This window comes from Calypte anna, chromosome 2 (genome assembly GCF_003957555.1).
Source record: "Calypte anna isolate BGI_N300 chromosome 2, bCalAnn1_v1.p, whole genome shotgun sequence".
Classification (NCBI taxonomy): domain Eukaryota; kingdom Metazoa; phylum Chordata; class Aves; order Apodiformes; family Trochilidae; genus Calypte; species Calypte anna.
The window spans coordinates 147,100,614-147,116,048 of NC_044245.1; the positions used below are offsets into that span (position 1 = coordinate 147,100,614).

The 15,435-nt window shown below is 42.5% G+C and overlaps 1 protein-coding gene across 11 annotated transcripts in view; it reads right to left on the reverse strand.

The window, feature by feature from the left end:
• The window catches only part of PTK2 (protein tyrosine kinase 2), a 224,242-nt gene that overhangs the window by 115,327 nt on the left and 93,480 nt on the right, over window positions 1-15,435 (reverse strand). For all 11 annotated transcript variants that reach the window (XM_030445996.1, XM_030445997.1, XM_030445992.1 and 8 more), the window contains one exon: window positions 11,599-11,825. In XM_030445996.1, coding sequence (XP_030301856.1) covers window positions 11,599-11,793 — 195 coding nt within the window. In that variant the 5' untranslated portion in view covers window positions 11,794-11,825. The remainder of the gene's footprint in view (window positions 1-11,598; window positions 11,826-15,435) is intronic.

Sequence of the window (15,435 nt, forward strand, 5' to 3'; positions counted from 1 at the left end):
TGTTTGAAAATACACACCCAGTTGGCGGCCGGTCACTAGCGGTGTCCCCCAGGGATCAGTGTTGGGCCAAGTTCTGTTCAATATCTTTATAGATGATTTAGATGAGGGGATTGAGTCCACCATCAGCAAGTTTGCAGATGACACTAAGCTGGGGGGGAGTGTGTGGATCAGCTGGAAGGCAGGAGGGCTCTGCAGAGGGACCTGGACAGACTGGAGAGTTGGGCTGATTCCAACGGGATGAGGTTCAACACGGCCAAGTGCCGGGTCCTGCACTTTGGCCACAACAACCCCATGGGGAGCTCCAGGCTGGGGACAGAGTGGCTGAGAGCAGCCAGGCAGAAAGGGACCTGGGAGTCTGGATTGACAGGAAGCTGAACATGAGCCAGCAGTGTGCCCAGGTGGCCAAGAAGGCCAATGGCAGCCTGGCCTGGATCAGGAAGAGTGTGGCCAGCAGGTCCAGGGAAGGGATTCTGCCCCTGTACTCAGCCCTGGGGAGGCCACAGCTTGAGTCCTGTGTCCAGTTCTGGGCCCCTCAGCTCAGGAAGGAGATTGAGGTGGTGGAGCAGGTCCAAAGGAGGGCAACCGGGCTGGTGAAGGGACTCAAGCACAGACCCTATGGGGAGAGGCTGAGGGAGCTGGGGGTGTTCAGCCTAAAGAAGACGTGGCTCAGGGGAGACCTCATTACTCTCTACAACTCCCTGAAAGGAGGTTGGAGCCAGGGGGGGGTTGGGCTCTTTTCCCAGGCAACTCTCAGCAAGAGGGCACGGTCTCAAGTTGTGCCAGGGGAGGTTTAGGTTGGATATTAGAAAGAATTTCTTTACCGAGAGGGTGATCAGCCATTGGAATGGGCTGCCCAGGGAAGTAGTGGATTCTCCATGTCTGGAGATATTTCAAAAGAGCCTGGATGTGGCACTCAGTGCCATGGTCTGGGAACTGCAGCAGTAGTGTATCAAGGGTTGGACTTGATGATCTCTGAGGTCCCTTCCAATCCAGCCAATTCTATGATTCTATGATTCTTAAAACTTATGTATGCCCAGCACCAAGAGCACTGTCACGAGCATCCTCAGATTTGCTTCAGTACCAGCAGTGCCTTCCAGCACCCTTGTCTTCTTTCACCCCCAGGAGCTGGACATCCACTTCCAAGGGGATGAGAAGCCCTGCCATTAAAGGAAAATGGATACAAACAGCAAAACATGATGGATACTTGAGGGGGACTGCATCATGTAGGAGGGAGACTCCAAAACACACTGACACAGCCAGGTTCTCAAGGGGCACTACCAGCTGGCAGCACCACCCAGATGAACCAGCAACAGTTGAGTCCTGGCAGCCAGAAGGTGCCCAAGCTGCTGGGCCAAAGGTCTCATACAAACAAAAGTAACCTCCCTACAGATAAATTGGGAAAACAACTGAAGGAAGAACCACAGTGTCCACAGATGGATGCCTGGGGGGGGGGGGGTTGAGGGAGAGGCAACACCAGGCAAGCACATCTGACACTTCCTCCAAGTGCTCTCCCAGCCTCTCACTATTTTTATCCCAGTGGATTTCCTGAGCCAAGCATTGTTTCTGTCATTCATCAGTCTTCCAATGGAACTTTTCCAGTTACTCATCCTGCCTCCTCTTAAAGCAGTTCACTTTTTTTTGCAGCCCTACTCAGCAAGTTCCAAAGATCTCTTATCAGGTCAGTGAACAGTTTTCAATCTGAATTAAACACACTGACCACAGTGTACAAAAAAATCTGGTTAAGTTTGTTTCTTGCCTGTGTGTAAGGGTCTTTGTAGCAAGTCAGGCAAAAGAGAACAGTTGATTGTATCCCAGGAAACCCCTAACAACCACCAAGTACTCTCAGAAGTGACCGAGGCACATTTAACCTCTTCCTTGCCCGAAGGAACAATCTCTGCTCAGTTATTAAAGCCTAACATTTTGGCAGGCTTTCTTGCCTCTGAAGGGCACGCTGCCAGGTTTTCTACATGCATGCAAGCAGCAGAGACTCATTCATTTTCATCACTTTCTGCGCCCGGCATAAATAAGAGTACAGAACATGCAGTGTTTGTTTTCAGAAATCCAGCCCCTCCTCCCTCCTTCCCTCCCTTCCCCTGCATCTGACCATGTCAGCTGATAATGAAAAAAAAAACCAAACTGGAGGTGAGATGGGGGTAGGTGTTCTTAAAAGGTAGCTGTGCCTGCTGAGATAAGAAATAGCTTGGAAAAGAAAAAAATTAAGGCAAAAATTTTAATGGCCCTGAACTACCAAAAACGCATCAGTAATACTTACTCAGGAAAGAGTCAAAGCAGATATCTCAGAACCTCTCTCATTTTCAAAATCCCAGACTGAAAGGACTAAAGATGTTAGAGTTCCAAAAGTGGTTGAGATTTTTAAGCTTCTGTCCCTTTTTTTATCATAAATTAATTCTAAACCTATCACAGAACCAAAGGTAATTACTAATAAAAATGTAAACGTATTTTCTAAGAAGGGTGCCCCATGTCCTTTGGGCAGGTAGTTGGTATCAACCCAAGAAAATAATTAGCAACAATTAGCACCTATCACAACTCAGCAAAATGTCAACTTCAATGTAAACATTAAGGAAATAGCAGCACTGGTTCAAAGGAGGTCAAGTGCAAGTGTTTGAAAATCCATTCTAAAAACTTATGTACTCCCAGAAAGGAAACACTAATGCTTGATGTGAAACAAACACTTAAGTGGCTTCCCTTCCTTTTTTTTTTTATAGGAATGCCAGAGAGCTCACTCCAGAACATAACAAACCATGGCCAGGATAAAAACCCCAGAGAAATAATGCACAGCGACTAAGACACTCAAGTAAAATTCCTGGTGGGTTTTTTTGGGATTTTTTTTTTTTTGTTTTTTCTTTTTAATTAATAAACCTAAGAAGCTGAATAGTAACCATTTAAAGCCAGACCTTCCACCAGCACCACAGCCCTGCTTTTTCAGCAACCCCAACTCTCACCAGGGGAAGTGCAGCACAGGAACTGCACAGGGAATTCCCAAGCAGCAGCTTTGCTTTATCTGACAAGATTGATCTCCAAGAGCAGCCACAATCAAATCAGTTTATTTAACTCCATTCAGGTAGCAAACAATGTGTAGAGTTCTCAGGTTCTGGATGACCTCCACAGAGCCAGTGGAGATGCCTGGAGCATCAAACAAAGGCACCACCATCACCCCAGGATGGCTGAACAGCTTCTCTGTCTTTTGTGGTTGCAATGTGAGGAGTTTTGCCAGAAGCACTCCTGATGTTCCTCACTGCAGTGATCAGAATGCTTAATCAGAAGTTTCCAGACAAACGATTTAACTGCTTAACCACAGCACAATAGTGACTGAGACATCCCACTGAGATATGTCATGGCAAACCTTGAACTGGAAGCACAAAAGACATCTGAAATCTCTCCAGACTCTACTGTAAGCAGCCTTCTGGCTCAGGAAGCTCCTCAGATGCACTCTTGAGTGGATAAAGCCAAGTCAGGAACATCCAGGTTTCAATCTGGATGACAAATTTACAACCTCAAATTGGTCACAGCTATAAATACTCACTGAAGAGTTTTCAAGCACTTATTGTCATTCTCATGAACACCCTGTAACTGGAAGGAAGTCACACAGTCACATGCTAGTTAAATGCTGTTTACTACTACAGCTAATATCTACATCCCAAACATAAAACAGCCTTAGTCCAGCTGAGCTAAAGAAAATGGGAAGCCCTTAGAGCAGCTTCCTATCAATAACAGATAAGTGATAGGTCACTTTCACCTTCCCTTAACCCAGAAGGAAGGAAAAGAAAGCTTTTTCAGTAGTTAGAAATCTGGATAGCACTCCTTTTTACTTATTTGTCTAGCCACAGATATAGAATTCACATATATTCAACACACCTCACTTGAAAAATATATTAATATTTGCCCTAAATTAGGAGAATGTGTCCAGAAACAGACTTTATAATATATTTAGGAGGATGTCAAAAAATCAAGACAGACCAGAGGAAGGCCAAAAGTCACAGGATACCCCAGGCTCTCTCAGTATGTATCAATAATATCTTGTGCTTCTGTAAATGAGTTTAAATGAATTGCTTGCTTGTAAATTAACAAAGTTGATGTGCTACTATGATTAAATTGAACCTGAAATAAGATACTCCCAGGGTGACTACAAACCTGATTTCCTTATTTAGTAGGAAGGAGAAAGTGTCTTGCACTAGAAAAAGTCTTTAAGTAGCACGTCCAACATAGAGACCCAGTGTGTGAAGCACTTCAAATATGTCAAATGCTTTTTATGTATAAAGCACTGTAACTCCCAATGAGAGATTTATGTAAGGAGCTTAAATGAAAAGTTGGACAGAAGCAAACTACGAAGTTCTGATTTAAATTCTACAATTTCCATAAAGGAATGTCCTCACAACACCAAAATGGAGGTTGTCCTCCACTGACATTCTGTCTGACATTCAAGGAGCAAAGCCCACATCCTTCTTTCCCCCCATTGTGCTACTTCCTCTCTCCTTCACTGATCCAGCAAACACATTTGCACATCAGATGATAAACTAGACAGGGGAACTGACCCAGCTGAACAAGAACTCTGCTACAGAAGCCTAACAGCAAGTATATATCAAAGCTATAGCCTGAGAACACCTTAATCTGGTGCCTAAGATTTTCTCACTCTGCAAGCCCAGAAATACCATCAAGTCAAGCAACACATCCATGTAAGCTCCTCAGCATCTTTCACACTTAATCCATAAGTGTGGATCAGTCATCCATAGTGCCTCCCCACATCCACACACCATTCCACAGGGAAGCTCCAAGCACACATGGACAGCACAGGCAAACAGAGAGCAGGTACAGCCATGGTATTCAAAGCTCCTCAGATGAACCAGCAATCACCTGGTCTTACTGCACACTGGTACAGCCTCCTAAATAAATGTAACATTGATTTAAAGGCAGAATTCAGGCTGGACATTAGGAAAAGGTTCCTCAGTGGGAGGGTGGTTGCTCACTGGAACAGGCTACCCAGGGAAGTGGGGATAGCACCAAGCCTGTCAGAGCTCAAGGGCTGTCTGGAGAATGCTCTTGGTCATTTGGTTTTACTTTGGGCAGTCCTGCAGGAAACACGAAGTTGGACTTGATGATTCTTTTGGGTCCCTTCCATCTAGATGTACTCTGTAATACCATGACTAGAAGCCACCTGTAGATCTAGACATTTTCAGAAAAATGCCAAAGTGCTCTTTATACTGTTCTTAAAATGTTATTTTGCCCACGTGTCTCATCCAAAGATATCCAGATGATTCTGCACAAGTAAAACAGACATTATAAAGACCAGGGATATTTTTGTATGTTACCATTAGTCTGAATATCACAGTACCATCTACTTTTTTTGGACTGCTTACATTTGCAGGTCCCTACTTTTGAGGTCTTTGCACATTTTTCAAGTTTGCAGAAGGGAGGCATCTATTAACTAACAATACAACTGTGTCTTCTCATCTGTAGCAATGCATGCAGCAGACAAAAGAAGGAGGGGAAAAAGGTAAATAGTACCTATTTTCTAGTTCTTTTGCTAGGTTAGGAAAAGATTTTATTCATTTCTACACGCATCTAATTGAGATTACAAACTGATGCACTACAGTCTGCTTCTATACATAAAAAAGTTCCACTGCTTGAAAGCACGTATTACTGTATATATGTATTTCTACAGCTTATATATGTATACACTGATTTCTACAACACCAAAAATATTTACCTGGCTTGGTTTTGAGTCCTGCTAGTGTTCAAAGGCTTTGTTCTCTGAAAGAACTTTGCGTGTCTGACCTGCTACCCCTGTACTGCATTATCAAAAGAACCAATTTTAAAGGATAAATCCATTAGATTAAAAAAAAAAAAAACTGTCTAATACAGTATCTCCTTTTCTGATAGCAGTAGATACAGTAGAACAGCTCTACCACATGCCCACTCCCCTATAAATCTTTGAGCAACCCACTGGCTTAGGAGGAATCAAAAAGCAATAAAGTTTATCTGGTCCATTCAGCAATTGGAAAAAGGCATCTTCAACTTCTGGCTACCTGGCAGTGGATCAGAATCAGTATCATCTACACCACTTCTGCTCCTGTCCAGCCACAGCATCCACTGACTTTGTCCGGACACCAGGTCAAGAAAAGGGAGGTTTGAAAAAGGGGAAGATTTGAAAGATAAGAGATGAAAACAAATGGGTGGAATGGTGGCTACAAGTCAGTTTTCTCAGCGACTGAGGGTCAGGCTGACAAGGGGACTCTTTCCCTTCTGCAGGATAGGCAATATCCTTGAGAAGTGTTTGGAAATCAGGAATGCTGCAGTGGATGATGAGGGAGGCTTAAACAGCCTGTGTGCTGGTGGTGCAGTAACACTGCAGACCTGAGCAGTGCCAGCACAAGCAGGCATTGTCTTTTTTCCTCCAGTTTTCTCAGTTGTGTCAGTCTGTGAGACTAACAAGATTGCAGAACTGATCTGAATTAAAAACAACACTAAAACATTCTTTTAAACTTGTGGCTGTCTCTCTAACAGCTATGCCAGCACAGCTAAGAAGGTAGTGTAAGAAAACAGTGAGAAGGATGCAGGCACTGCTGCCAGAAGAAATTCTTTTCTAACTAGGATCTTACTTGCATTACAGACCTTTGCACTCTTTCCATTTCCACCACGAACTCGATCTCCAGTCAAAAACCCAGATCTGTGTTACTGGGTAAAACACAGCAACAATCCATAGTGCAGAAATATTGGTGAAAAACTCGAGAGCCTAATGCTGACAAACCTGGAAGCAATGGAAATCCTGCACGAGCAACCAGCCAGACCAGAGTGAAACACATAGACTGTAGGATGGACCAATGGATGCAAATTGCAAATGGTTTTAGGAAGATAACTGGAAAAGGGATAGAAGGGGAGAGTCATAGAGAAAAAAAGCAAGCAACAGACACAAACACTGTAATGTGTTTTAATAAACTGCTTTAAGGATGTCTCAGCCTACAGTGCTTCAGTTCTTCTAAAAAGCTCAAAATAGGAAAGTGGCAGAAATAAAGTTTTCCAACCCTTTCTACCTGTGAAAAGATTCTGCAGGTGGGGAGGGAAGCTGATGGATTTGCTCTGGTCTTTTTCCCTGCTGTAGGGATGAGACACAAGGCATACTCCTTAACTTCCTTGTTTATTGGGACCACTAATTTAGATATATCCTTACCCAAACAATGTTCTTTTTTTTTTTTCTTTTTTCTTTTTTTTTAAATCAGCTTTTAGAATTCTTAATTTCTTAATTCTGATTAACAGCCTAAGAGAGCCCTGGACATCTGTCTTCTAACTATGCTTGTCTCTAGCTCCAGAAATCAGGACAAAGCTGACAGCTCAAAGTTTTAACACTATCTCTATCCAGGTTATGCTTTAGTCAGTTAATCTCAAAAAACTGGAAGAAAAGAAACTTGTGTAAGAATCAAGGTGGCATGTCTGGCAACAACCTGGCTGAGCTTTCTGGTTGCCATTTCCACATAAATAATGCTACCTTTACTTCTCACAACTTCCATTACCTGAAAGGGGCCAACAGGAAGGTTGGAGAGGGGCTGTTTGCAAGGGTCTGTAGTGATGGGACAAGGGGAAAGGGGCAATGGTTTTAAATTAGAGAAGAACAGATTTAGACTGGATGTTAAGAAAAAGTTCTTTACCATGAGGGTAGTGGAAAAATGGAAGAGGTTGCCCAAAGAGGTGGTTGAGGCCTCAGACCTGGAGATTTTCAAGCCTCTGAGCAACCTGACCCAGTTAAGGATGCCCTGCTCATTGCAGAGGTTTGGACTAGATGTACTTTTAGAGGTCCCTTCCAACCCAATGATTCTTTGAACTGCTACTCAGTAATCAAGGATAAGCTTTTAAGGGCTAGAAATATAAAAGATGTTATAAGGGATGCCACCTGGGCAAGTCTGGGTTGGGAATGCAGCCCATGGAGAAGAACTGCACTTAAAGCAAAGCCATGTATAGGGGGCTCACAAATGGCTTTCAAATATCTGATTTCTGAAAAACCCAACCTTCCCTACCCCCTCAATCTGCTATGTGCAGCACATTCATTTCTCCATCAAATATAGTTGCTACAACTCTGAGAACAGAAAGGTGATTTACTGGTACCTGCTGACCAAGATCCAGAGGCAGTGTTGACTTTCAGGGTGCACTTGAGACCAAAGAAATTCCATCTCAGCAACACCCATCTACTTGCATACCACACCTGAGGCTGGGAACAGGGCAGAGCATGCCCTGCATCCTCTCCAACCCTAAGGCCCTGGAAAACCCTTCTGTGAATATGCACGTATACAACACATTCAGCTGAAGACATACCAAGACAAATAGGGAAGATAAACAACTTTTCTTTCTCTGGCAAATGCTGCCTACTTACACATTTCACAGGAGGAGACCTCTGTTTGCACATTCATAAAAGCCTTTTCCTCCCTCCTCCCCCCTCTTTTGGAAGTGAAGCATGTCTTCAGTATTACACCAAAAAAAAAAAAAAAAAAAAAGGAGTAGAGGGAGCATGCCAGTTATTTGAAATCCAAAAAAGCATTTCCAAGAATTGAAAAGCTGCCTTTGAATCCTTCGCAGAACACAAACTCATCCCTCAAAGGAAACAGCTGTCTTTGAGGGACTAAATCCACCAGAATAAACAGAAGATGTCCATAGCCAGAAGTAAAGTTTACATATAGCCACACTGTTGTCACAGTCTAAGATATTTCAAGTCAAATAGCAAGGAAATCATGCCTTTAGTCTAACCACTTGAAAGATTCTTACAGAAAGTAATTAACTGAGCTTAACAACACTTTTTTAATGCAAGGGTTACCCCTCATGATCAAGGATTTCTGAATGGTGTATACAGCTAAAGCACCGTTTCTACTCTGAAAAAGTCTTAAAAGATTTTTTTTCTTTAAAAAAATTAAAAGTACCTTTCCTCACCTCTTTGACTGTCGGCACATCCTTTCCACTGACAACGGCAAACCTGACTTTCTTAGAAACAGAGGATGTTAAAAATTACAAATCACCAAAGAAAATTCCATTGGTGTTTGTACATTCCACAAAGTCCTCCACTTTACCAGGAGAAATAACTTTTAATTGGTTCTTCTGGAGATTTCAGACCAAGTCTGACTTTCTCTGAATACTGGAAATGTTCCTGCTAGCCAGGGAGCTGTCTTGAAAAGCCTTTTTTTTTTTTTTTTTTCCTTTTAATTGCAGAGCTGTCTCAAAGGTATTCATTCACCTCTCAGTATTCTTATAGAACTCCTTGGAAACAAGTCAAAAGGCCAAAGCCAGCACCAGTCTCATTCCCAGTTTGTAATTCATAAGAAATGGAAGCTCTATTGCAGACCATCTCCTCCACAAAAGAGAAGGGTAATGGGGGCAAAAACTATGGCATAAAAATGTTAAAGGCTATTTTAATCTTAAATTATCCAGCTTGGTCGGCCAGGAGTCATTGCAATGGAATGTAGGCTTCTACTCCAACAAGGGTTTAGTGTTTCTAAATAAATGTCAGGACATGGCAATACATCAGCACTAGATCTTCACTACTGGATACCTGCACACTCAGTCATTGTCTCAGTATTACTAGGGAAAAAAAAAAATCACAACAAAACCAACTCAAATTTGTTAGATGAATGAAGAGCAACTCATCACATTCTTTATCAGGAAAGGAGAACAATACAGAAATCCCATTACTTTTAGAAACAAGCATCCAGTTAAATATGCATATAAGAAAACTAAAAATTAAGGCAAGCTTCAATCAACTTTTCCTTGCCTGTTTTTTTGATCCTGCTTTTTATAAAAAATATGACACATTTTTCCTTAAAACAAAGATGTGTAGCTCTGCAAACAGAAATCAGCACTGAATTTCTTACAAGGAGTGTAAGTTTTGGATACTTAAAAGCCCATAACCACAGGTATTTCTGAGATGGAGAAACCAGAGATGTAATCTCTGCTTTTGTTTTTCAAGCTTCTTTGGAAATACTTTTCAATACTTCTTTGGAAAGATAACCTCCATTTCAAGTACCATGCAAAAAACCCTAGACATTTGTCCACAATAGAGGCTTGCAAGGTTAAAAACATACTGAGAAGCAGTTTCTCTTCTCTTGTACCAAGTAATTCACTTTATGAAATGAATCTATCACATTAGATGTTATTAAACCCCTGTAGTTATGCCAGGGAGCAAAGATGTTTCAAGTGACACCATGTGAAATGAATGCATGCTACTGATGACAGATTGTAGCTCTAAACTGTCTGATCACTGAGTTATCCCTAGAAAGAGATAAGAGCTTATTAAATTGACAAGAGACACATTTTCTGATCAGCACCGATGCAAATCCTTGAATTTCATAGGTCTGTGATCACTGTCACAAGATCTGCTCCACTCAGGAATGCTGTTAGGTGCTTTCATATGCAGCCATGCTAGAAAATAAACAGTGGGAAAGGAAGAGAAAATATGCAAAACGTAGGGTTATTTTCCTCTTGCACAAAGGAAATTTAAATAGTGGGCAGAAGGAGACAAGAGGTCTCCTTAACTCTTGACAAGTCTCTCCCTTCATCAGCTTGGCATCCTGTCTTGGTGGTGGAATTTAAAGTGCCATGCAAAGAATACTGATGTTGGAAGGAATGAGCAGATGGTAACCTGCTCCTCCAGGAACAACCTTAAGAAGAAAACAACCCTGCACACCACCTACCACCATGCAAGATTCTGCTCTTGGAGGATAATTTAAAAAAAAACACACAAAAACCAACCACCTAAGCAAAGCCTGAAGTTTTAAAAGAATTTGACATGTTAAACTGAGCTTCATTTAAGTTTAAATGTCACAACACCAAAAATTGTAGGAATAAGTGCAGCAAATAGTAAGAAAAGGTCTCAGCATCAGAGAGGATATGTGCTTCAGAATAAACATTTTTTTTTTCACGCATATATAACACTTCCTAGGTCTAAGATTACATAAATTTATTCTTAAAAAGATCACAACCTTTATTTTCTTTGCATAGACTAACTGAAGTACTACATAAGCAGCAGGTAACTACTGGGGAGGGGGGACAGCAACAAAGGGACTTACTGAAGGGAGAAAAGCTCAATTTGTCCACACTGTGGGGGAATGAGTTTCCAAATGATTTTTTTTTTTTAAGTCAGGTACACATTACATTTAAACATTCTAAACATATAAATACAGACATACTGCATCTGAACATGCAAAAAAGTGTATTTTCTAAAACCACATGAGAAGTGTCATTTAATGTCACCTTCATTCCAAGTCTCATGTATGCCATCCTTTTATGAAGTTTCACCCAGGCTTTTGGGGAATATAAAGTACTAAAAGTCAACTGACAAACATCAGTAGTGGCCACTGTTCTAAATTTCAAGCTTCTATTCTCCAAAAAGGGAAAGACTTCTCATTTAAGATAACACACAAGCGCACATCAGGGTTTTTTATTCTCAAGGAAAGTTGGTACCACTTAAAGCTTTTTCTGAAGTTGTTCACAATACACTTAAACCACAAAACTTCTGGGCTGTTTGCTTTCAGACTTTTACCTCCTATTTTTTGAGCATAAACACTTCACCTAAAGATGGAATGAGAATGGTAAAACCAGACTTACTCGGACATCGGTGGCGTCTCCGTGCCGGATGATGCTGGCCCAGGTTGTTGGTTCACTGCTGTTCTCAAAGTAGTGAAAAACCTTTAGGACTCGTTCCATGGCCCCTGGGGAACGCTCCATCCCAGTACTGAGGTGTGTCTTTCCACTTGAACTTGGTGTATGATTCAAGTTGGGATCAAGGTAAGCTGCTGCCATGGTTTTGCTAGATGCTAGGTATCTGTCATATTCTAGGAAAGGGAAACAAAAGATAAATTCGTGTTGGTTGTAGCTGCATCTTACACCAGATTCAAAGGACACTTAGTTGACTTCTTTGGAGTCACAAAAATCTAAGACCTCCCCTGATGACCACCAGAGACATTGCAAGCACCTTGGAGCAAGTGATCCGAATTTGAACACCACGATCATTAACTGAAGCTGCACCTTTAGCAAGCCTTCTTCCTTCAGTTTCTCAATGGCCTGGCCCCTGCCAAAGCCTTCAAAATTAAATAGTTTCTTCCAGTTTTAACAGTAGTTCCCATCCCTAAAATCTCCCAAGCATGGTCTTGACACAAGCCTCTGAAAATCAGCACAAAGAAACCCTGGCAGACCAGTCACCAAACTGGAGGCTCTCCGGTAAGAAGCTCAACACCAGGCTCTCCTGTTTAAGGCTAAGTCATGGTCACAGAACCATTAAGAAGAACCATTAAGAACACCAGAGCCCCTCCTCTCATCAACTACTAAATAAGCAGGCAAGTTTTACCATCGACTAGCCCAGTTTCCAAGCAATTTCCAAGTCTAGTGTTAAAAGACACAGACCACAGTATGAGTCTGCATCTCAAAAGCAAAAAAATTGCCTCTTGGCTACTGCTGCAAATTAGTCAGCCACAAGCAGATGGTGTCTGAGAAATCAATGCAGTACAAGAGAAAAAGAGCAAACATCTCCTCCCTCGCCTGACAGTCTCAAGCAGCATTCCAGTCTCCTGGCTGGAAAGAGCAAAGAACTGCAGGGCTTTGCTCCAGGGCTTGGACAAGTGCACCAAGCTTTCTGTACCTCCTCCTCACAGCATGCAGCCAGGGAGGAGGCAGTTTTGGAAACCTGGAGATGTTAAAAATAAAAGAAATTTGATCTTTTTGGCACAGGATTGAGAACGCCTTTCTGGTAGTAAAGCTGGAGTGCAAAAGGGGGCTGGAGGAGAGTGAAACTGCTTCAGTCCTGCTACCGAAAGCCCTGAGCTTTGGTTTACTTCACCACAAAGCAGAGAGAGACCCAGGCTTCCAGCTGAGCTCCCACAACACCTGAGCTGCCCCTTAACACAGCTTCAGCCACCAACCTGCCACCTGCCATGGTGTCCTGCTGACCACATCAGGAAACTGTCAGGGGGAAGGGAAGGAAAGAAAAAAAGTGTTGTGGGTGTTTCTTTAAATTCTAAATTTTATTTTCTTAGTTTAGTTTTATCCCACAGCTGCCTGAAGGAGCTCACCACAGACTTCAGTCAAGCACAGAGGAAGAGAGGCAGAAGCAGTCAGTGGGCAGGGGCAGGAGGGCAGAGGTCTCCCCTCCAGCAGCAGCAAACCATGACACCAGTCCACCAGTAATGTCAAACCACACCATGAGCTCAGCTGAGGGGAATCCAGACTTGAAATTTTCAGCCTGTAGATAACATCATTTGCTGGAGGCTAAAACAAGACTTGAATTCTAACAACACTTAAGCGCCTACCTCATTCTGATCAGCAAGATAAAGGGAAACAAACAGCCCGATTTTGAAGGATGCCTTTACCCCTTGAATAAATGGTTGAATTACCTTCATCCAACAGAACTGCAAGAACTTAAATTTGGCAGTACCAGGTCAGACAAAAGGCCTCTTATGTCCTGCCCTCAGGGAAGATGAGCAAGCCAAGGAGACACTTCTCCTAAACACGACCCAGTGCCTGACTCTAAAGGGGCTTCCTCCACCTTCCAAACCCTGAAAACTCAAGACATCATATTTTGGTTGGAGATGTTGGACCTTGCTTTATTGTTCTTTTTTTTTCTGGCAAGCAATACAAATGTGTTACACCAACCCTTAAAGCTGATTTTAAAGCCTTTCCTCCTATTCACAGATACAACTCCAAAAATGTCAGGAACTCTGCAGTAACTCTTGACTTATCCTCACCGAAGGAGCTTGTGAGCTGTTTTCATATAAACCTTGACTTGAAAGCTGAAGCAGGTATAAAAATCTCCCCTGTGGCAGACTAATAATACTCAGACAACATGACCATACATGCAAACTGCAGGACTCCTCTGCTGTGAGGCTGAAATAGCCATCATGAAACTCCAAATGTCTGCAGGGCTGAGGAGTTTAATCAGGACAAATTCACCAGCCAAAGACCTTCCTTCCACAGTGAAGCTGCCAGGAATGAAATGGCAGTTTTCAGGCTCAGGCTTGGGCTACTTAACTTCTGCATCATGTTCTACTTCCTTCAGAGCAACCTAATCCACCTCAAAGGCAGCAGTAAAAATTCTAATATTTATTTCAAGCTTACACACGTAAATGGCAGGAAAATTTCCTGCAAACCAAAACAAGAGTCATTTCTTAGTACTGGAGAACTAAAAAAAAGCTTGCTTTATTATTAATTCTCATATAATTTTAACATACACATCCATGAACTTCTATTGGGCAGAAAAAGAAGAGGGAGAAAAGCTACAGTAAATGAAGAAACAAGCATCTAGAAGTTGTCTCACCATAGACTTAATATGGACAAGCTACATCCACTGGCAGCAGCAAACACAACATCAATGAAAGGCATCAGGTCCTATACAAAGAAGTGCTCTTAGGCAGCATAACTTAAGGCAAAACATTATTACAATATCTTCAGATTAATCACATCTAAGGGAAAATGCAGAATCAATTACCAGACTGACTGTACAAGACACAGGCTACTGTCTGCTTACACAAGGTTTTATGGATCACATGTTTTTAAAGGTAAAGCAACTTCCTACAGAAAATTAGAAAAGCAGTTTTCCTTCAGAATTTCATCACTGGGTTCATTACAACTTATTTACAAAATCCCAATGCTTACTTTAAGAGGCACAAAAAGAGCAATAAATTTGATAGCTCAAGTCTGGGAACACATGTGGCCTTACTAACATTCCCACTAAAGCAAGCCCTTGGGTTTCAGTTCATAAAATGAGTGTAAAACTCTGCCCCAGAACAAAACATTGTAAAACATCACTGCTCTTGATGCAAAGGTAGTTAAACAACTGTTTTACTAAATATGTTTCAGGAACAGTGTGGCCAGCAGGTCCAAGGAAGGGATTCTGCCCCTGTACTCAGCCCTGGTGAGGCCACAGCTTGAGTCCTGTGTCCAGTTCTGGGCCCCTCAGTTCAGGAAGGAGATTGAGGTGCTGGAGCAGGTCCAGAGAAGAGCAAGGAGGCTGTGAAGGGATCCAGCACAAGTCCTGTGAGGAAGGGCTGAGGGAGCTGGGGCTGTTCAGGCTGGATAAGAGGAGGCTCAGGGGAGACCTCATCACTCTCTACAACTCCCTGAAAGGAGGTTGGAGCCAGGGGGGGGTTGGGCTCTTTTCCCAGGCAACTCTCAGCAAGACAAGAGGGCAGGGTCTCAAGTTGTGCCAGGGGAGGTTTAGGTTGGAGATTAGAAAGAATTTCTTTACTGAGAGGGTGATCAGACATTGGAATGGGCTGCCCAGGGAAGTAGTGGATTCTCCGTGTCTGGAGGTATTTCAAAAGAGACTGGATGTGGCACTCAGTGCCATGGGCTGGGAACTGCAGCAGTAGTGGATCAAGGGTTGGAGTTGATGATCTCTGAGGTCCCTTCCAACCCAGCCAATTCTATGATTCCATGATTCTATGATCTATG